The 23,227-nt window shown below is 38.5% G+C and overlaps 2 protein-coding genes across 3 annotated transcripts; both read left to right on the forward strand.

The window, feature by feature from the left end:
* Positions 1-2,363: 2,363 nt before the first annotated feature.
* On the forward strand, positions 2,364-7,324 carry mc1r (melanocortin 1 receptor). Its single transcript, XM_056371685.1, has one exon. The coding sequence runs from the start codon at positions 3,091-3,093 to the stop codon at positions 4,066-4,068; it is 978 nt and encodes a 325-aa protein (XP_056227660.1). The 5' UTR covers positions 2,364-3,090; the 3' UTR covers positions 4,069-7,324.
* Positions 7,325-11,266: 3,942 nt separating this feature from the next.
* On the forward strand, positions 11,267-23,227 carry def8 (differentially expressed in FDCP 8 homolog). 2 transcript variants are annotated; one of them, XM_056375306.1, is made up of 12 exons: positions 11,267-11,463; positions 14,237-14,359; positions 16,397-16,491; positions 16,588-16,737; positions 18,059-18,200; positions 18,767-18,931; positions 19,180-19,307; positions 19,990-20,103; positions 20,378-20,458; positions 20,979-21,119; positions 21,320-21,429; positions 21,734-23,227. In XM_056375306.1, exons 1-12 carry the CDS (start codon positions 11,457-11,459, stop codon positions 21,825-21,827), a joined length of 1,350 nt encoding a protein of 449 aa, XP_056231281.1. In that variant the 5' UTR covers positions 11,267-11,456; the 3' UTR covers positions 21,828-23,227. The 2 variants fall into 2 exon arrangements, with proteins under 2 accessions (XP_056231281.1, XP_056231289.1); XM_056375314.1 differs by having other exon boundaries at positions 11,267-11,398.

The following is a 23,227-nucleotide window of genomic DNA, read 5'->3' on the forward strand; positions in this document are numbered from 1 at the left end:
GTTTGTTTGACATTGATTCTTACATTTCAGTTTGAGTTGACTCACCAGTATTTGATTATTTGTGACCTATTCTAAATAAAACAGAATAGACAAATGGCTGGAATTTTTCAGTAGCCCGCTGCTGTCCATCAACTTATATCCAGTGCAAGAGTATGGTAGATAGTTTCAAAATTTTGCCTAAATTGATTTTAATATTTCCTTGGTGCTCTCAGTCATTTACTCATGACCTCACTCTATGAGGGCTGATTTAACTGCACTGAAAACCTGGGGCTACAGAAATACTTGGCACCACACCAACAAAACATTTTTTATTTCTAACATGTTATTTTTCACCATTCTCCATATGATTATTCTTTTTCTTCATAATTATGTCTGGAGTAGGATGCTAAGAGTCCTGACGGTGTGCAAAGCCCTTCATAAGTTTTCCATTCGGCGGCTGTGGCTCAGGAGGTGGAGCAGTTGGTCCAACAATTGGAAAGTTGGTGGTTCAATCTCTGGCCCCTCATGTTCCGCATGTTGAAGTGCCCTTGGGCAAGATGTTTGAGAGTGTGTGAGAGTGTGTGTGTGTGTGTGAGAGTGTGAGAGTGTGAGAGTGTGTGTGTGTGTGAGAGTGTGAGAGTGATAAAGATAAAGATAAAGATAAAGATATACTGTATGAATGTGTGTGTGAATGAGTGAATGTGCCTCATACTGCAAAGCGTTTTGTAAGGTTATTAGGATTAGAACTTCCATTTACTATGATGTGCTTATTTTATTTTCCAGTCAAACCACGACATAAGAATACCAGTTGGAGCCCAAATTTTCAAGTATCTCATCTTCTTCTCAATTACAACATTCATTTTTCTTTAAAAAATACAAACTAACAAACAACAGTCAACCTAGAGGCTTTGCAGTCACATAGAGGACATAAATTCTGGAGACACTGAACAATTCACACTCACACAAACTATAACTGTCTATACACTAACTTTTTTTTTTTAATCAGTGAGCCACATGATGCGTGTGACTGTGCTTGATGGTAAAATGATGTCATTGTTCCTAGTTCACCTGGAGCTATGGTTGAGGCTGTGAGAACTTTTCATGTGACGCATCAGCAGGATAGAAAGGCTTTCATATCAGTGGCTCAGAAGGAGCTCTGTGTGTGCGTGTGTGTGGGTGGGGTGGAGGGTGGTAAGAGGATGTTTGATGCAAGTGCTTTCAATCAGTGCTTTAAAGGTGTTGAAGTGACTTTTTCACTTTGAAGCAGGTAGAAGCCATTTAAATGATTTGCAGCACTATACTCAAATGGAAAACACCAAATGGATTGTTCCACTTATAGTTTCTCTGGGTCAGTAACCCCACATAATGTGACAATTTCTGACAGATAGTCCATGTATGATTACCATGCTTTGTTCAGCTGAGGATTTCTTCTTTCAAGTCACAAACACGAGTTTGTGGTTGATGATCTATAATACTTACTGTGAAATTTGACTCAAATAAAATCTCACGTTACAGCTGCTTAAATCCAACTGCTGTAAACAGCTGAAGGCCTGCAGTGTCAAGAAAACCCAAGTAGTCAAACTCACATGTGGAATTGCATTAAAGGATGGGGTGATATTTTGTCATGAATACACCCACATGCACATTCAAGGAAGTTTTTGTATTAGTTTCTCCTGTTGATGTTTTCGGTGTGAGCGACATGGCGTCACATTGGCAGTTCTGTGCAAAACTGCATTCCAAAATCCAGAAGCGGTAATATGAGGCGTCAGCAGTCTGAGTAATTGAAGTGGATGCCTTCCAAAATTACTGTCTTTTTTTTAGTACAAAATTCTCTTACTGTCCCTCTGCTGTGGCTCGCGACGCAAACACTGTCAACTGAAATACAAAGAGGGAACCTTGTTCTAATTTTTCTAATTTTGGAAGTTACTCATTTGATTTGTCTGATTCAGACAGTTGAAGCTCCACATTCATCTTCTGTGGGGTTTGTCCTCCATCACTTACGCTGAATTTGCTTTAGGGATAGGTCTCTGCAGTTTTATGGACAGGGGGAACAGTTACAGCAACCTAAACCTTCCCTCTAATATGGTTTAACATCTGGATTGGTTTCAACAGGAGGCAAAAACAGATACAAGATTTCAAAATAAAGTGCTTTCTAAAGGCCATGCACTGAGGAAAAAAAAATTGTCTGTAAGCAATGACCACGAAGGAGTGACAGGTGAAGTGGTGACATTGTTACGCATGCTGCGTAAACGTGTTCTCTGCAAAATCTATTAGTTTGTATTCATATTCGTTCAGGTAATAGGAAACATTGTTGTAGTCTTTATTTAAATAAACTTGTCAGAGAGGTAAAAGATGAAAAACCGGACACAACAATGATGAAACCTTTTTTTTTTTTTTTGCGGCCGTCAGACATGAGGCCACTGAGACAGAAGCGCAATCCAGCTGACGTTTCCGTGGGAGGAGGAGTCGTCTCGAGTCTTTCAGGATCCAGCATCACTTAGAGAAATGCTCAAGCAACTCACAGTCTCCAATTCCCGAGATACCAAAGACATTTTGTTGACTGTCACCATGTTGGTCAGAATAGTCTGAACTGATTCAAGGAGTTTTGCGGATAGGCGGGTCGGGCGCACTATGAGAGTAAAAAAAACATCAATTATGAACGCAACGCATTAGTGGAAACAGACATTTTTATGGATTTCTGTTGTGGACATTTTGCATCCATAGAAAAGAAGACTTGTGGCGAGGAGACACACTTTTCACACGGACAAAACACGCGAGCTCTTCCAGACTGCTGCGGTGCGTTAATGTGACTGTTTACCTCAGCAGCCGCTTATTTTAAGCTATTCAATGGCTGAGAATATTAATGACATTGCATTAAACGGCGCGTTTTGGATATTTAACAGTTAACGTGTCGATAAGTACAACAACTGAACAGTCGCTTGAATTTTCCAGCTGGCTGTAGGGCAACGTGTGACTACAACAGCTGATGCCGAAGCATCATCCAAACCACAGAGAAAACTGATGAAACTTTTTCACCCAGTTTGACCCTGTGCTGCAGTAAGATCCACCAGGACAGCCTGTAAACACACAGTCGTCATACAGAAGTCAGATATGGAAATGACCAACAGGTCCCTGCATAACCCCTATCTCCTCCACGTGGAGCTCAGCCCGGTAAATGACTTTTTGGAGGAGAACGAAACGAACTCTACCGGCGGCGAGCGACACTCTTTGGGCTGCGTGCAGATCCGCATCCCCCAGGAGCTCTTCCTGGCGCTGGGGCTCATCAGCCTGGTGGAGAACATCCTGGTGATCCTGGCCATCATCAAGAACCGCAACCTGCACTCGCCCATGTACTATTTCATCTGCTGCCTGGCCGTGTCCGACATGCTCGTCAGTGTCAGCAACGTGGTGGAGACCATGTTCATGCTTCTCCACGACCACGGCCTGCTGGACTTGCACCCGGGCATGCTGCGCCACCTGGACAACGTCATCGACGTGATGATCTGCAGCTCCGTGGTGTCTTCGCTCTCCTTTCTGTGCACCATCGCTGCGGATCGCTACATCACCATCTTTTACGCGCTGCGTTATCACAGCATCATGACCACGCAGCGCGCCATCACCATCATCGTGGTGGTGTGGCTGGCCAGCATCACCTCCAGCATCCTCTTCATCGTGTACCACACAGACAACGCCGTCATCGTGTGCCTCGTGACCTTCTTCTGCACCACGCTGGTGTTTAACGCCGTGTTATATCTTCACATGTTCCTCCTGGCGCACGTGCATTCCCGGCGCATCACGGCTTTCCACAAAAGCAGGCGCCAATCCACGAGCATGAAGGGAGCGATTACCCTCACCATCCTGCTTGGGGTCTTCATCTTATGCTGGGGCCCTTTCTTCCTCCACCTCATCCTCATCCTCACCTGCCCCACCAGCCCGTTCTGCAACTGTTTCTTCCGAAACTTCAACCTTTTCCTCATCCTCATCATCTGTAACTCGCTCATCGACCCGCTCATCTACGCCTACCGGAGCCAGGAGCTGCGTAAAACTCTACAGGAGCTGGTCATGTGTTCTTGGTGCTTCGGCGTGTGACATCAAGTATATTCAAGAGAGGGCAAATCGGGTCATTAACAATGTCGACCATCTCTTCTTCCTCAGGGGCGCCGCCAGGGATTATGGGCTACATGAAAAGATATCACCATGGGCCCCGCCACCACAGAGCATGCCACCAAAGGCCATGCCAACCCTGAAAATATAACACTGCGCAGACATGCATACAACATGTTGCATGGAATTCACTATTTGATGCAAAACTGATACCCTCTATAAGAAACGTGTTAAAGGCCGTCTCTTACAGTTTAAATGTAATTACAATGGTCAAACAACAGACGGAAAATTCCCTGAAAATAAACAAATTACCTAAAATAATTATAACTTAAATATACATTAAACTCTTCAATTAAAATAAATTAAAATTATTGTTTAGCATATAGAATGATATAGCAAACAAAAGCAAAAGAATAGAAGATGCAGAAGATTATTGGATCACATACCAATCATAAAATAAGCAGCTGTAAAAGTGGAAATGGACAATGAAAAACAAAATAAAAAGGCCCGATGGTGGAGGAAATGTCAAGTGGTCATATATAATCATTATGTGGACAAATAATTACAGTTTTTGAATTCTTGTCATTAAAGGATTTAATCATTTTTCTTTTTTTCATAATAATGAAAGAAATACCAAATACCAAACCAATACCTAACCCTAACCCAATACCAGGGCCAACCTGTTTCACGTTTAAAGGGGAGAAGAAAAAGAAACTTAGTTTTATGGTAAATTGTACATAAAATATTCTATTCTATTATATTAATGGTGATAAGTTTATAATTTAACATTGAAAAACCTAATGTAATACATTTTTAGAGCCCCTGTCAGTCCCGCTACAGCGCCCCACCCCACCCCCTCAGGGCCCCTGTTCTACCTGAATGTACATTGTGTCTAAAGCTGAAGTAAGCCGTGACTGGTGCCCGCTGTTGATGCCATTGGTTGATGCCCATGCCAGACATTGTACATAACAGACCAAGACTGTATCTCTGGTCAAGACTCCTGTCGGCTACATGTCATTGTGGATTTGCTGATTATTCCACGTGTGGCTTCAGTTTTTATTTATTATTGCATCACACCAGTCTTGGCTCACGTTCATGCACTGTAAAACATCTGGACATTTAATCCACTAATGACTCCCTTAACTAAGAGAGACCCTTAGTTTTGAAACTCTCTGAGTTAAGGGAGTCATTAGGTCAATGTAAATTATAGTAACTGATCAGCAATTTATTTTTGTTAAGAGTCTTTTCATGTGTTTTTTCCCCCTGCAAATCAAATGGAGTTTTCTTGTATATAAAATGCTTCTTTTTGTTGGTTGAAATATGGGATTTCTCTTAATTCTGCTTTCACGAGCTATTGAGAAATCAAGAAAAGAAACTAAAAACTTGCACTGGAAATATGTTATATTGTATCTCTGACCTGAATTTCTCACTTCATTAAATTAAAACCGAATATTACTGTGCTCATCATTGGGTTATTTCTATTTGAAATTAACCTTAACAAAAGTCTCTGCCTCAGACCTAAAGTTGGATTAATTTCTTAAGGAGCGTATGATTAAGGTTTTAACATGCAAGGCTTTTAAGATAATGTGATGTGTTATAGAGATGTAATTACCACGTGAGGTCTAGTGGTCTATTATTTTCATATGCAACTTTTTCTCCATTTTGTGTCCATTTCCTACTGTTAAAAAAACAAAAACAAAATGAAGCATTACATGTAATGATAAAAAAGTTGAAATAACTGCTGCTAAAACACAATTTTATTTTATTTAGGAATAAACAGACAAAGATCATTGATCCAAGCTGGTATAATGAAGCAGGAAATCAATGAGATATGAAAGGAAAGCTTTGTAGTAGCTTTAAATGGTGTGATGCAACTTTAAGAAAAAAAAAGGCTTATTTGGTGGCGTTGTGTGGGAATTAGGCTACTCCCCTAAAAATAAATGTCCGGATGATTGAAGGAAAAAAAAGATGCAAAATCACATGAATGGCTTTGTATGATGGTAGGCCTGAGGCCCAGGGTGTCCGAGGGTTTATGAAAGAAGGCATATCAAAGTTATATTTGTGGAAGTTTGTGAGATTCTCTGAAATGTGCAAAGAGGGACAGTTTCTTAAAGAGCTGTGGCTGAATAATATGCATTTGTAGGACATGTGATACATTGGTCCTGATATCTATGGAGAAGTTGTTGTTAAATATATTTTATTGAAAATATAAATAATTTATTTGTTGAAAAAAATCAAATAGACAGAACCAGATGTCAGCCTTGACACAACCTAGAGTTAATTAACAATTTCAATGAGCTAGATGAAATTGTCCTGAAATGTACTATAGGATGTAACGCATAGATCTGGAAATCGAGAAGCTTGCAATTTTATTCTATTTTAATCTTTTACAAATTTTACTTTATTCATCCTATGATAAACTATCATATTTTTTATTTATCCTATGGATTTGTTGTAAATAGGGCAACATTTTACACTCTATTTGACCGGTTTTCCTTTAGAAAAACTGAAAAGCCATCATAAATCTGCGTTTGAGCCATGAAGTTTAAAAAAAAAAATCCTGACAGAGTGCTGGGTATAAAAGTGCTTTGCGGTGGTTTCACAGACAGCTGTTTCCAAATGAAGGGAAAGACTAACAGATCTCATGACTAGGCTGTCTACAAAGACTAAAATAAGGATTTCATTTACAAGTTATAAAACCATGCAGTGTGAAATATTCATGTTAATATTGACAACAATGTAGATTGTTGTTCACTGTAGTTCTTGCTTTTACTGCTGGGGAATATATACTGTACACAATCCCCACTGTTATCAATGAATTCAGTCCTTGATATTTTTCAGTGTAATTTTTCTATTGATTTTGAACTATAACTGACTTTACCTTTTCTTTTCTTTTTGTAATATTCCTAGTGGTATTTTTCAACACCATCACTTTATTTTATTTAGTTTTTTGGCATGGGAGTTTTTACAGAGGATTGCGAATACAGTATGGTTGTCTGGTATCTGCTATTTACAAATAATCTCTTTTAAAAGTAACAAGACGTTGCTGCTCAGTGCTGCAGTATATCCCCTAGAGTAAACCTAATTGAACACATACTGTAAAGGCTTTGGGTATAACTACAAAAACTGCGTGTGAAACTGAGTGAAAAAAGATTGTGTTGTACAGTCACTGTACTGAAGGAATATGTAATATGTGTAATCCTTGCAGTTGTTTACATGTTACATATTTGTCTCAAATAAAGGTGCCAACACAAGAAAAGCTTGTGGTAAATCAATAATAACAGCAGCATTACTATTGATCACTCCTTCAATGTACTGTATTTTCCATGATTCTTGTTATTACATAGCATGCTGGGTTAGGAGGTTGCATGAGTTATTTGAAGACCAAATATCCAAACTACAAAAAGTTTTCATTCATGTGCACGCAAGCAAGATAAGAATGTGCAGTTCCTCTAGGAAATGTCTGTGCAGACGGCACCCTGGGATGTGTCAGGGGCGTCATATAAGGAGATAGATAAACAGGTTATCAATTTATTGCTCCTGTTCATGCTTTCAAAAGTCCCAAATTCTTTACATGTTTACAGGTAACTCCACATTATCTGTGAATAAGTCATGACAGCAGACATAAACTTAACTGCATGTCCTTGAACTTAAACATATTTACATGCAACATGAACTCTTTTTTTCTGCTTCATAGAAAAAATGTATGCAAGACAACATTTGCTCTCAACAGACAGAGGGGCCATTGATACAAAACACAAACAACAGACACATTTTTGAAATGGTCCATTTTTAAACTCATGATCAAGTTCTGTTGCTGTGCTGTAAATAACCACATACACTGCCATTTTGCACAGTTATTGCACTCCAACCTTTCTTAAACCTGTTTCTGATGTATCTATCTATCTATCTATCTATCTATCTATCTATCTATCTATCTATCTATCTATCGCTCTATCTCTCTATCTAAAAGGAAGGGGAATTCCAGCTGAATCAAATATAAATCTTCATCCGGCCCTCAAGGAAGAAATTAAAAATCTTAATTGTTTTCAATTATTCCCCCAAAAATTCTTGGTTTAATTTGATTCACCCACATGAGCGTCTTTGGGAATAATTAAATAAAATTTCATCTTGCCATTTTAACATCTCAAGAGTGAAATACCAAAAATTAAATCAAATGGTCACTGGATTTTTGTGGATATGTGCTCATTGATATAACTTTTTATACTTGCAAAATGGATTTTGAAATATTGTTCACTCCACATCTTGATTTAAGTTTTGTATTGGCTGTAATGGTACATTCATTTTATGACCAAATTTTGTTAATTGTATTTGAACTTTTTAGCAGAGGTGTTGTTGTTTTAGTGGATTAAGAGGGGCACGAAAAATGTGATCTATCTATCATCTATCTATCTATCACGTCTTGTTCCTTGATGTGCTTAATAACAAAATATTACCATAATAAATATTTAAGAATTATATATTATTTACTTAACAAATATATTACATAAGGAAGCAGACATAGACATGTCATGGGAATGCCACTTGACAGTAATTATTGGTGATTAGCCCAAAGCATGACCAAAGTGTGTATAATTTGCAGCGAGCATCGTGTTTACAGTTAGGGTTTGGACTTCTTTCTTCATTTAGCTTCACAAAGCAGCTCTGTTCATAGCAAAGACAAACCTCGACAGCTGCCATCCAAACAACAAACACACTCAAGCTATAATGATTCAGGGTTTTCCATATGGCCAGAAACCAAGGCTCTGACCCTCAAGGAAGGACACAAATAGCATATATAAACAAACTAAGATTTACTTTGATACAAATACCAAAAAGTTCTTGAGGCATAACTGTGGCCTGCCAAATAATTAAAAATACTGAATACTGAAATGAAAGGATAAAATAAAATAAGCCAAGAGTAGCAGTGGCTGTTTTTGTTATGCCCATTATCTTGTGACCAGGAAAACAAATTACGTTTTTTTTCATTTGGGCTTTCTTTTTTTTAAATCTTAAAATTTAGAGACTTAGCAATCCATTATGCCACGATCACTGTTTACCAGTCTCATTCAAGGTAACAACTGGTGCTCCTAACACTAACTTACATTGTGTGCCTTCGTTATCCACCTGTGATTTTGTTATTTTCTCCTCAATTTCTTTTTTAAATTTAAATTTAAACTTTTTATTTTTTATCTCAGGCGGGAGAAATTATGTTGAAGCCATTTTCGACATACAGTAAACTGCAGAAGCCCAGTTGCTTTTGTTTTCATGATCATGTTCATTGTAATGCATTTAACTGGTGGGTAGAAGAGGACAGGATGAACACTCAAAGGACTGCAGTGCAATAGACAAAACTCAAACAATTTAAGAAAACGCCTTCATCAAGTTGTCAACATGTGCAGTGCAAATAGTCACAACACAAGCAACTACAGAAACACGCTGCAAGTAGCACCGGCGACAACGGGAGTGTTTCCAGGGGACACAAACAAGTGATGAACCCAGCTGGAATGCGATGCGCACTTGATATTCAATGCTTTGTCAGTGCTTCAAAGAGAGATGAACTTACATTTGAGCTCTTTTTCCAAACACCACTGCAAAGTAGCAGACTTCAATAACTTCAGAAGTCACAAAGGCTTGAGTGAAAGCGTGTCCCAGACGGGACGTTTTTCTACTTGGTTGTGTTGTGTGTGTATTTGCAGTGCATGTGTTGTCAAATTGATGAAGATGTTTTATTCATTTGCTTGTGTTTTGTCTATTTGCTTGTGTTTTGTTGAGTTACAGTGCGTTCAGCTCTCTCGGCCACCGTATAAAAGTGATACAAAATGATATTTGTAATGTGTCTGAAGTGGGTCACATGCTTCTGTCAAACAGCATTCAAATCATTGAACAGAAGATCTCTTTATTCATAAGAACGCAATGCCCTTTACACAGAATCTCTCCTGAGCAAAGGCATTTTTGTTCATTAAACATGCAGAAATTGATTCTCTGGTTCATCTTAGGCTGCACTGTGTAACTGCATATGTAGTACTTTTCGTTACTTTTTATAGGCTACCTGATGATATGGCGTGTTTCTCAGTTTGGCAATCACGAATTGATATGACAACCAGTTCACTCGACCAGGATGGCACTGACATAAAACAGGCTTAAAAAGCACGAACCATACTCTAAAGCAGATTCTGAGATGTCTGCTCCTATCTTTTCACAGAAAAAAGAATCCTCTCTTACTACCACTTTCTGCAGGTTACAAGTTCATCATTATTAATGTACACACCACCACCTTCTTACTCTGTGAACCTCACAGCTTCCAGGAACTGCCAAACTGTTGAACATTATAGCTGCTGTTTGTGTTTTTTAAATAAGAATGAAAGCTTGGAATCAACCACAGCTTCAAAACTTCACAAATATTCTCCTTATTTACTCATATTCTGCTGAAATTTTCATTAGCAAAATGAGAGGAGTAGAGGAGAGATAAAGAAGGCATTTATTGTCCTTTTCAGTCTATTTTAGTTATTGCAGTCTATTTACCCTGACGATACAGCATGGCAGACAATGTGACAAAATGGTGTAATTTTATGGAGTCTCCATAAATCATACTGTTTGCTATATTGAGTTGATATGTAAACATTTAAGGTGACATCTGCCTACATGATGCAACCTTTGCAATCAGATGTGTTTCCTAACACCTATCTTGAAAGCTTGAAATTGTGAACAGCCTACTTCTGAATACCATGAACTGTGTGTTATGAAACTTTATCACCAGTGCAATGTCAAATTCAGTCAGTAATTTTTACTAGATGTCGTGGAAACTGGCTGCAGTGATATTGAAGGGACAAAAAGTCCTACTATGACATGTAGTCCAAACTTTGGAGGTGATGCCTTATCATCTAGGTATTCCTGCTCACGGTAAAACGACTGAAAGTCTATTTTCAAAATAAAAGTATTAATTATTACTTCCGTATAAAAACAACTTAAGGTGGCTTCATTTAGCTATACCACCGTAAGATAATAGAAACAAGCATAGGTTTTTATTGAACAAAGGAAACGTATAGAACCAGTTATTCGATTCCTCTTTAGTTTCTCTATTAATCATATAATGCTACTACATGGCTGTCATGAAAGTTTTTTATTTTGAAAATATCAACCGGATATAGATGTTTTGAAGTATTATGACTTGACACTTCTTTGCCTTCTGATGTTGCTGATGACAGAGACAAAACAACACGGGGGAACTGCTCATAATTAACCGCACGCTTTTGCTATAAAAATACATTTTACAAGGGCCGGTTCCCTCATGATAAATAGGGTCAACAACGGGGTAAGATTCGACCAACACGGACCAATTAAATTTGCTAAAATTCGTATCAAAACAACACATGAATGGTATGTTTTTAAGGGCTAGTTAGCTAGCTAGCGTTAGCTGGTTGTTGACATCTGTGTATTGATGTTGATGTGCTCTTTTATATTGGTGGCATAACTGTAATTGAATTTATCCCATGCTGCACATGTTTAGCAGGAATACTCGAAACATATAGAAGGTTACTAGAGGAGGACTTCCAAAGAAAGACGACCCCGATTGCTCATAGTTGCTGAGATGAGGCTGCAGTGCTTCAACCTGTGTTTATAACCTTTATGAGGCTTTGCAGTGTTTCTTTGATTGATCCCATGTGCTGAGCGCGAGGATGATATGTATGAAAAGATTTCATAAATACTAATTTAAATCGTCTATATTTTGATAATTGTTTAGAGAAAACTCTCTGCTTTGCAGCCTGCTTAGTGACAGTGCTATTGCACATCTGAATACATCACACTGATTTTCATTGAACAGATGTAGTTTTAACACTAGGATGGTATAAAACAGTTTTTTTGTATACCACAGCCTTCTGGCTTTTGACCTTTTCTTTGTGCATTCAGAAAGTATTCAGACCCCTTCACTGTTTTCACATTTTGTTATGTTGCAGCTTCATGCTAAAATCCTTAATTAATTTTTCCCTCATCAATCTACACTCAATACTTCATAGTGACAAAACATAAAGAGAAGTTGAGAAATTTCTGCAAATTCATTAAAAAGGGAGAATTGAAATATTACATTGACAAAAGTATTTTGACCCTTTGCTATGACACTTGATATTTAGCTAAGGTGTGTTTTGATCATATTTGAGATGTTTCTACACCTTGATTGGAGTTTGCCTGTGGAAAATTTAACCGACACCTGTCTATATAACGTCTCACACCTGAAGCCAAGCCTTTAGGTCGAAAACCTTGGTGAGAGAGGTGACCAAGAACCCGATGGTCACTCTGGCTGAGCTCCAGAGTTCCTGTGTGAAGATTCCAGACGGACAGCCACCACTGCAACACTCCACTGCAGTATCCATTTGGGCTTAGTGGCTGAATGGCAGGCTCTCCTCAGCGAGAGACAGTCGAAAAGCTGTTTGGAGTTTGCAACAAAAAAAAAAGCACCTAAAGCCCTTCCAGTCTGTGACAAACAAGATTCTCTGATGAAACCAAGATCGAACTGTTTGGTCTCAATTCTAAGTGTCATGTCTGGGAGGAAACAGGTGTTGCTCATCACCTGCTTAATACCATCCCAACAGTGAAGCATGGTAGTAGAAGTATCATGATGTTGGGGTGTTTTTCAGTGGCAGGGACAGATAGGCTGGTCAGGATTGAGTGAAAGCTAAATGGAGCAACATAGAGAGATGTCTTTAATGAAAACCTGGTCCAGAGAGGTCAGGACATCAGACTGGGCTGAAGGTTCACCTTACAACAGGACAATGACCCTAAGTACACACGGCCAAGAAATGCAGGACTGGCACAGGGGCAACTCCCTGAAAGTCCTTGAGTGGCCCAGCCAGAGCCCTCTTGTGAACCTCATCAAACATCTCTAGAGAGACCTGAAAATGGCCCCCATTCAACTAATAGGGCTTGAGAGGATATGCAGAGAAGAATGGCAGAAAATCCCCAAGTCCAGGTGGGCAAAGCTTGTTGTGTCATACCAAAGGAGGCTAAAAGCTGTAATCATTGCCAAAGGTGCTTCAACTAATTACTGAGTAAAGTCTACTTATGTTGATGTAATTAGCAAAAAAATGCTTTGTGAGGGTAGAAATATGAAATTAAACAATTTTATTATTAGGCTATCCTTGAAACCAGATCAATCAGCAAGCTTATGTTGATTTGATCTCGCAGGTCTGAATTCTTTCTGAATGCACTGTATGTCGAGGTTCCCTTTTACTATTGAGCCCTTTCAGCTCTGTTGCAGACCACTTGCCACTGACTTGTCCACGTTTTGATAATGCTTTTTTTTCATAAGTGCTGTGGACCAGTATCTAATCCTCTGGACAGGGCAACACATTATTTCACTTGTTTATTTGATTATTATTATTATTTAACTTAAACTTTGTTTAATTTTTTTAGCATCTGTAGCAAAAAAACAAAAAAAAAAACCAGAGGTGACAGTTAGAATTTAAGTGGCACTCCACCAAGTTTTCATGTCAGAATTGATTGACTAGTCAAAGGGAGTAATACAAAGTCGGTGAAAACAGGATGTTATAACATATGGGTTGCGTTTTAGGAAGTGAAAGATCCAGTGTTTCTCAAGCTTTGCCAGTGCTGGGGAGAGGGACTGGAAGTCAGGATATCTTAACTTAAATTTTGACCATTGTTTTTAAAAGCTGTCTCAAGCAAGTTCCTCAACTTTCAAGTACAAAGCTGAATTGCTGCATTGCTGCTTTTGGACATGCTGATTTTAATCAGGTGAAGGGCGTGTGTATGATACAGTCTCCCTGGTATGTTTACAGGTGCCAAGGCAGCACAATGAGCATATCAGAGCTTTTCAACCAACTGTAAAACAAAACACTGCTTTCATTGCAACATGTATTTTGTATATTTACTTTATGACACATTTATTTGTTTGGTCCTTTGAGTGGGGGTTTATTGTCCTTGTACAGCTCCCTGAGGACTAAAGAGCAGTGTAGTTTAATTGGGATCTGAATGGGAATACACTGCACATTAAGTAATAACCATGATGACACTGTAGCATATCTGGCTTCTGTTAAAAGATGGTCTTGATCCTTCTTCCTACTTCAAATTCTAAACATAATCGAAAAGAAATGAACAAACGTCTCATTGTGACTGTAATGTATTTTGTCTTCTTTAGATGTAGCCGATGAAATGGAGTATGATGAGAGACTTGCACTTTTCCGCCAAACCCGCCTCAATCCCTTTGATCGGGGAGAGGAAGAAGATGGTCCCCAAGGAGGCAAGACGCCCCCACAGCATGGTAAAGTCCTCTGAAGTTCTTCACAGGCAAATCATGACACAGCAATCTCAAGTGTAGAGTATGACCTCACTTTAAGGTGCTTTCACACGTCTGATATAGTTCAGTTCAAGGAAAAAAATAAACCTGGGTTGTCTTTGGGTTTGAGTCTTTTTTATGTAAACTCTGATTTCTAACTAATGAACCGAGAGGTGTAAATGTGAAGTCATTTGGATATTGTTTATTGGACCTAATTCATTGGACAGTTTTGGTAACTGTCGTCCTGCAACATCATTGCTACTCTGACCAGGGTGGAAAAATTAAAACAAGTTCAATCTGGTGACTGACAACAACACATACTGCATTTTCCCCACACCTTATGGGTTTATTTATTTTTCTCTGGTGGTCACAAAGGCCTTGTGAAGGAAAAGCTGGTTCACGGGTGAAGAACATTATTAGTCAAGACTGAAACTGGACCTGAAATGCTACAATTCACTAAAGGGAACTACCAAAATTCATGAAGTAGGCCTCAAGCACAGCACAACTATGTTTGACCGTATTTCAGTTTCGAACGTATGAAGGAAAATCCCAGAAATTAAGTTCTGACATGTTTATGTGCAGCTGATAAAATTGTGAGGATGAGAAATGAATGCCTACTTTGGCAGATATCCAGCCATTATTTCATTAATGTGTTGTTGTGCTGGTTTGTGAACAGAGGATAATTCATTTGGAATTTTATCTGCCAGTTTTGTGTAAAAAAATAACAAATGTTCCCTGCCTGTGGTCTGTCCTGAGCAGGATAAACTACTCAGCTCTCCTTGCGGTTTTTGCTGTAAGAAAATTAGGATAAATATAAAATATTTCTTGATCTATGTGGAAAAGGGGTCTAGTATCCTCCCTTATGGAACTATGTGATTTTGTTTTTTAATTTCCTTACTCAACAGATTAGTGCTGCAGTAGGAGCTGTTTCTGAGGTTATCTACCTTCCTAAATGTCACTTAGAGGAAAATGAGGAAATGAAAAACATAAGTGTAAGCAGTGCTATAGTCACGTTTCTTGTATCTTAGGATTTAGGAATTACAGAACTTTTTTGTTTCATTACAATCAGTCTGACAGGCAAGTCTGACAAAAGGTTAGCTGAGCTGATTTCACTGGTGTCACCTGTGTTTCTCTGCTTTATTGGTCTCTGTCTGTCGGGCACTGAGAAGCTGAATTCACTCAACATGTTTTCTTCTGAGGTGTATGCAGGTAATAACAGCATTTGTCTGATTTTTTTCAAGAAGATTGAGAGTAGGTTTGGTAAATTGTGACTATCATGGTTTATTATGTATCATTTGAATTGTGTCATTATAAATCAAAGGCTTGTTTCTTCAAATTTTGTTTCTTTTCTTCCCCCAACCAACTAATTTTTGTCCACACATCTTTCTGAGTTTCCTGATCTTCAGTAACTGAGTGGGGACTAGAGGCTTCTCTGTGTACAGCCGCCAAGCTAGCGTCCACTGATAGCCTGCATGTGAGGCTTTTAGGAAACATCAGTAAATTGCAGCTACAGTAAATAAACTGGGTTAAACTCTCCTCCTCTAAACTGCATGAGTCTCTGCACGCACATCGGACACACACTGCACCAGTCACCACCACTGTGTTCATTCTCAACATGTGGGAAACACTGAATGAGGACGACAATGATTTACTCTCCATCTGTGTAGTACCACAGATGAAACAAAAATAGTTAGTAGCAGCAGATAGCATATCAACACTTCAAAGTTCATTCAGCTTGATGAGCGACAGTTTGAATCACACTGTAGGAGTTGCTGGTGTGGTTACACATTACCAGACCTCACAAGACAATCGCCTGCGATTACCTCAGTTGCCTATTTTGTGTTTTTGTCCTTCTTCGAGACTTCTCCAGTGTTGAGTCTTGAGTGTAGGAATTGTCTTGAGTGACCACAGTCGTGTGTGATATTAGCATGCATGACCGAGTGCACTTACAAGACCATAGTTTGAATGCTTACAAGAAGAACAGTGCTTTATCCCACGTTGCCCTCTTTTTTTTTTTTTTAGAAGCAAGGCCTGAGCTGTTCTCTGGAAGCAGAACCCACAGTTCAGATCGGACAATGGACCTCGGTCTAGCTGAGGACCACTTCTCGAGGCCTATGGTAAGTAAAGAAAAACTTAGAGTTCTACACATACAAAACTTCCTTTTCTATTTACTGTATGTTTAGAAGTGCTTTGCTCTTTTTCATCTGTTCCAGGGTTCTTTTGTAGCTTCTGACATTGAACAGCTGAAACTAGCCATAGAGGAGTGTAAGAAGCTGATCTTGGAGCTGCCAGAACACTCAGAGAGGCAGAAGGACACGGTGGTCAAACTTATACACCTTCGTCTCAAACTGCAGGAGCTTAAGGTTGGAACTGAGGAGTGAATGGATAAGTGGATAACATGATGTTGTAGTTTTTGGTGCTGGCTCAGCTAGAAAGAAGTTCTTAATTCTTAATTGGCTAATTTCACTTGCATGTTCTCAAGTTTGTGGAATGCACAGCTGTGCATGTGTGTACAATGTTTGAAGCATGCTTCTTTTTACTCTATTCTAGAGGCGTTCCCTAAAATGAATGCTGCATTCATGTGAATTTGGAAAATATATTGTATTTAGGGGTAAAGAATACTTCAGTGGGTGCAATAGTTTTTAGTTTTAGTTTGTAGTTGGCCTGTGGCTGAAAATTGGTGCTTATGAGTGGAGATCAGTGTCAGAAGGGTAAACGGGAAGATCCTAAGAAATACTGTGATTACTGTGTGCAGTGTAACATTATATCCATTTTGGCCTCATTTCCCTATATGCAATAACTGAGAGCAAACATTGCAGACATTCTTGGAGAATGATAACTTGATAAACAAGTTCATGGATGTCAACTCCTCATGTTTCAGATAGCACAGTTTCTGTTTCTCTATGTTTTATTTGATTTACAGAAAGTAAGTTATTTAGTTATTTGAATGCATTTTATAGAAAAGAGAATGTTTGTTATTTTATGTCATTCTGGAGTTGTGTTTCCAATAGCTAGGCCTAGCCTTAGTGTTTTTGGAACCTATCAATTTCTCTGCCTTTAGAAAACCTCTATCACTGATGAAACTGTTTAGGCAGCATGCTGGTAATGTGTCAGGCTGATTACTGTAAACCAACCAGAAGTGTTACAGCATGTTATGGTAGTGATGCACAAAAGGACTTTTTTCATGAAGTAGCAGCAGTTATTGAACATCCACATTCTCGTTTTTACTTTGTCATTTTGAACCATATCATGTGAAGCAGCTGAATCTCGTGCCCAAAGTTGTAAACTATATGGAATTTTCCCAGAGCACTTCACTGTTAAACAATAACACAGCTGTATGTTAAATTCCCATGTGATTTAGGTTGAAGAGACAACTTCTGTTTAGGGAATAGAAATTTGTATTGGAAGTTGAACATATGGGATATGAATATATGTAAAAAAAAAAAAAATACTGCATATTTCTATTTTACTGTGTTTTTGTGTTTGTATCAGATCACAGTTTGTAGGCAAAATACACATGGTAACAGCTATGGTATAATATCAGTGTTTCAATGTACATAAATTGGTATTGTGCACATATTTTGCAGTAATGCATGTCTTTAACATACCATACATGAACTGTGTTACTACGACTACTACTACTACACTTGGTGAATTTTGGTTTTGCACTTTGACCCTTGAAAGGACCCTGAGGAAGATGAGCCCAATCTGAGGATCCTGCTGGAGCACCGCTTCTCTAAGGAAAAGAGCAAGAGTGTCAAACAGACCTGTGACAAGTGTAGCACTATCATCTGGGGCCTTATCCAGACATGGTATACATGCACAGGTGAGACACTCTATTTAATATATTTGTCCATCCAATATATCTTTTGGCTTTTTATGCCAAAATTGTAAATAATTCCCATAACTCATTGCAACAGGATGATTTTAGTGACGTACTGTGTTCATGCAATGTTATACTTGCTCTATCTCAACATTCCCTGTTCTAAAAGCTTTGGTACTCACACTATGTCACTTCATCACGTTATCTTACCTGATCTCTCAAAAGTTTTACTCCACATGCATACAAAATGAAGTGTAACAGTACAGTGTGCCACTGTTTCAGCCAATCAGACTGAGAAGTAATTTTAATTGATTTAAGAATGAGATTACTGGTTAGAATGGGGATTACAGGGTTTCCTCATACTTTCATTTTATATTACCAGTTTTCCAAACAGTGTTCTTTGTATTTATTTTCCTATCAGCAGACTCAGTGCGGCTTCTTTGTTCAGCTCCCTGAATCTGTCAACCACTCATTCACACCAAACCCAGTGGGTATAGTGGGGATTTTGGTGCTAATGTTGCTGTGCAAAAAAAAAGTCAAGTCATGTGAGTATCTATTTCCTCTCTCAGGTTGCTATTACCGTTGCCACAGTAAGTGTATGAACCTGATCACTAAGCCCTGTGTGAGGTCAAAGGTCAGCCACCAGTCTGAGTATGAGCTCAGCATCTGCCCTGAGATAGGACTAGACCGGCAAGACTACCGTTGTGCAGAATGCCGCACACCTATTTCACTGAGTGAGTATGAATGGACTGTGTTGGTCCATGTTTGGCAGGTTGAAATGGAGAAACAGGATCTAAAAGCAATATGTAGACTAATTGGAACTGATCAAAGTTCGCTTTTTGACATGGGATATAATATCTTAATCTTCTACTACATATGCAAATACTACGTGTTTAATAAGGGTGTTTTTAAATGTATTTAAGTGCATCTAGCTTTCTTTTGTTTCATTGTTTGACTGTACTGTGTGATATTTATCTGATAGGGGGTGTTCCAAGTGAGGCCAGACAGTGTGACTACACAGGCCAGTATTACTGCAGCACATGCCACTGGAATGACACAGCCATTGTCCCAGCTCGTGTCATCCACAACTGGGAGTTTGAACCACGCAAGGTACCCCTCAACAGCTACAGCAAAATACATTCCACATGTAAAAAAATTCCTTCACCTTTTATATATCGATCTGTGAGATTTCTTGTCAAGTTGTACCCCTTCATACAGGAGCTGTGGGTTTACTGAACACATGTTGAAGCAGGATTTTCAGGAGATGCCATCATACTGTATTTTTTTCTTTGTTTATCACTGTTGATAGCTGCGTTCCTATACGGTTCTGCTAATTGATAGAATAACATACAATTATATTATAGTAAGAAATAAGCTTAAGGGGACACTCCGCTAATATCACATGTCGAAATGAATGTACTAATCATGAAATGTGCTACACACCCTGTGAAACTGTGTTTTCTGTGGCTTCAGAGGAGCTTTACCAAGTTTTAAAAAAATTACTGAGAGGAGTCGGCTTAATGTTGTTAAAACATCATTATACATTAAATTGCATTTCGATCTCTAATAGAAATGCCTTTTTATGAAAGCCAATCAGCATCTGACCTACTTTCAAGTTTAACCTAGGTCAGGAGGAGGGTAGCAAATCCAGGTCAGATGATGAGCACGGACCATCCAGGCTGTCCACTGAATCATGTTTAAGCCACATCACTGTGTTGGTGAAATGTGCATTAACGTGTTCTTGTGGGTATTTCCAGCCAGTCTGTGGTCTGACAGTGTGTCTCCCTTGCAGGTTTGTCGTTCGTCATTGCGCTACCTGGCCCTGATGATGTCACGGCCTGTTCTGAAGCTGAAAGAAATCAACCCGCTGCTATTTAACTTTGTGGAGGAACTGGTTGAGATTAGGGTGGGTAGACTCACTATTTTGGAGGCACTGGTAAACACCCAGCAAGAAATTGTGGAGTTTGAAGTAAAGATGCTCTTAGGCTATATAGGCAATATAAAACTTTGTCACTATATTTTAGATTATGGTTATGGCATGGCATGGTTATGATGAAAATCAAACAACTTTTATATCAAGTAGTGCTAGCTCATGCAGTGACAGAGGAAATCAACTTCAAGTGTGTGCATTAAGTGAGACTGGCAGCAACGTGTGTGTTAATGTGTGTGTTTCTTTACAGAAACTTCGTCAAGATATTCTGTTGATGAAACCCTATTTTATTACCTGTAAAGAGGCAATGGAGGCTCGGCTACTACTACAGGTCGTCATCTTTTTACAATATCTATCTACCACAATTTAAAATCACTTGTGTCATTACATCATCATCTACACTGACATTTGTAACCCATAAGTAATATTACAACAGCACCACTATGTGGTGGAAGTGGATAGCTCTTGCTGAAATGAGGAAAAGCTTGCTGATGTAGAACTTGATGAGACACTTAGGGATTAGTCAGTCTACACAAATAAACTTGACTTGACTATTCTTACTTCAAGTTCAGTATCAGCTCAAAAATGTGTGCATTATTATTTTTTAAATTGTTAAAAAGGCTTTCCAACAGACATAAATGGTAAAACATGTTCACAAAAGTTTTGAAAAGAAGAATCTTAGATATTCTTAGATAGTGTTTGCTGGCTACTACAGTATGACCTCATGACATTGTAAAATATGTTTTCTCTCAGCAAGGTCAGGTCTCATGACACGCTGGTTGTTTGCATATATTTTTTTATGCATTGCACAAATTTTTTAAACAATTTTCCACTGTGTTTGTTTTCTCCAGCTACAAGATCGGCAGCACTTTGTGGAGAATGATGACATGTACTCACTACAGGATTTGATTGACATCTCCAGTGGCAGACTCAGCTGTTCCCTTACAGAGATCCACACTACATTTGCTAAACACATCAAACTAGACTGTGAGGTGAGCTCATACATAAAGCACAAAGCACAAGTCTGATGACACTGCTGACTTTTTTTTGTCAGTAAGTCTACTGCCTTATTAGGGACTTAATGGCGATTGTACCGTGTCATTAGCTAAGGTCGTAGAGATCGTGCAACCTCCCCAAAACTCTGACTTTCTGTCCCATTTTCGTGTCTGTGTGTGTGTGTGTGTGTGTGTAGCGTTGTCAGGCCAAAGGATTTGTTTGCGAGCTGTGTAAGGAGGGAGACATCCTGTTCCCTTTTGACAGTCACACCTCAGTCTGCCACGACTGCTCTGCTGTCTTCCACAGGTTAGTCAATTATGGTGATTGTTGAGGGTTTAATATTAACTTTTTAAGAAAAATGTTGCTACTAGTAACCCTAAAGACATCCAGTTACTGGGCTAATCTAGTCTGAGATTTATTAGTTAAGCATGCTTTTAAACTGCATCCAGAGAGATAAGAAAGGCATGATTAATGAGGGCATCCCAGTACAATTTCCCAAACACTTAACTATGAGTGAACAATATATTACCCAAATAGACACCATTAACCAAATATATTATGTAACAAAAATTTTTGGTGTTTGTTTTCTCTTTCTTATACGTCTTTTTAGAGATTGTTACTATGACAACTCCACAACTTGTCCACGATGTGCCCGAATGACTGAGCGCAAGCAGGACGAGGTGTCAGATGTGAAAGATGCATAGCTCTAGAGAGGACCACATGATGTTACTGGATGTTGCACTTTTCCTCATGTTGTTTTCGACACGTTCAGGAAGGTCTGAGAGAGAAGGCTAGCTTTTCATCGTTGTCTTTGTTTGATTTTTTTTTGTGCATATGTTTATATAGTAGTGTTTTTATCTTCCTGTGCACTACATTATGAAGCAGGGTATTTAGAAACCCATGTGGAAATTAATATATATATATATTTTTTTTATCAAACTTTTTAATTCACACTAAAATTGGATTTACTGAACACTGTGCAGGTGTGAGGTATTCACATTAGAGTGTGTGGCTTGTATAAATGTACAAAATAAATGCCCTACAGAGAAAAGCTACCCTGTAATTGGGTGATTATGCATGCAGGAGTTGTATATTAATTGTTCCTGCTCAGAACACACAAGTAACCATGTACTGAGCAGTCATTTCCAAGTTTATTAGGTCATATAAGTTAATATTAAACAACTAAAATGCTTAGTGTTTAATTAGGTTACAATAAGGAGTGAGTTAAATCTGTTAGACTACGTGATCATAATCACTGTAACTTCTTTTTCCATCATCAGTGTATTTCACAACTACTATCTCTAAAGCCGTCCATACTTGTCCTCCACTCGTTTAACATGCCTGTTTTCCTTTTGTGTTGATCTGTTTCACACTGTCTTAAAATTTCTAGGCCTTAAAGCAATATTTCTTTTTCAGCAACCTATTTGCACCTTTTCACACAGTATAGGCCTGCTCTGAGTTTATTCATTTTTCAATTAGCCACCCTGGATACTGGAAAAAAAAGGTCTATGGCTTGTAATTGTTTGACAAGAAAGATGTATATACAATCATTAAAACCATAGCAACCATGGCAACAGACACATAATTAAAGCATGTATTACCAGTAAATTTTCTTGTAAGGAGAACCGATGAAGAAAAGGAATATTGGAGTTAAATGTTTTTCCTTTTATTCAAAACTGTGAACTCATTTCAGGCAGTTTGATCTGTGTTTAATCTGGTTCAGTTTAGTGCAGTGTGTATTAAATAGATGTGAATACTCATGAACATTGTGTGCCTAAGATTGTCAGGTAATATACAGCTGTTATCCAAACGTCTTAATACACTTGACCATCATGTTAATGGTTTTCAGTCTTAAAGTACCTATAGCACATTTTGTCCAGCCAGAGATGACAAATATGTTAAGTGACACCTTTGGTAATGTGTAAATGTTGACCTAAAATAATTGTTTTAAATGACTTTTGGCTGTGATATCTTTCAGCATGATGTACTGTATTTTTTTTTTTTTTTTTTTAAACTAATGGACATACTGTACATGGTGTTGGTGAAACCCATGTCCTGTTGTAAAGGCATGTGGAGTAGAGCATGAATAAAGTAATCAAGTACA

This window comes from Seriola aureovittata, chromosome 1, assembly GCF_021018895.1.
Source record: "Seriola aureovittata isolate HTS-2021-v1 ecotype China chromosome 1, ASM2101889v1, whole genome shotgun sequence".
Lineage (NCBI taxonomy): Eukaryota > Metazoa > Chordata > Actinopteri > Carangiformes > Carangidae > Seriola > Seriola aureovittata.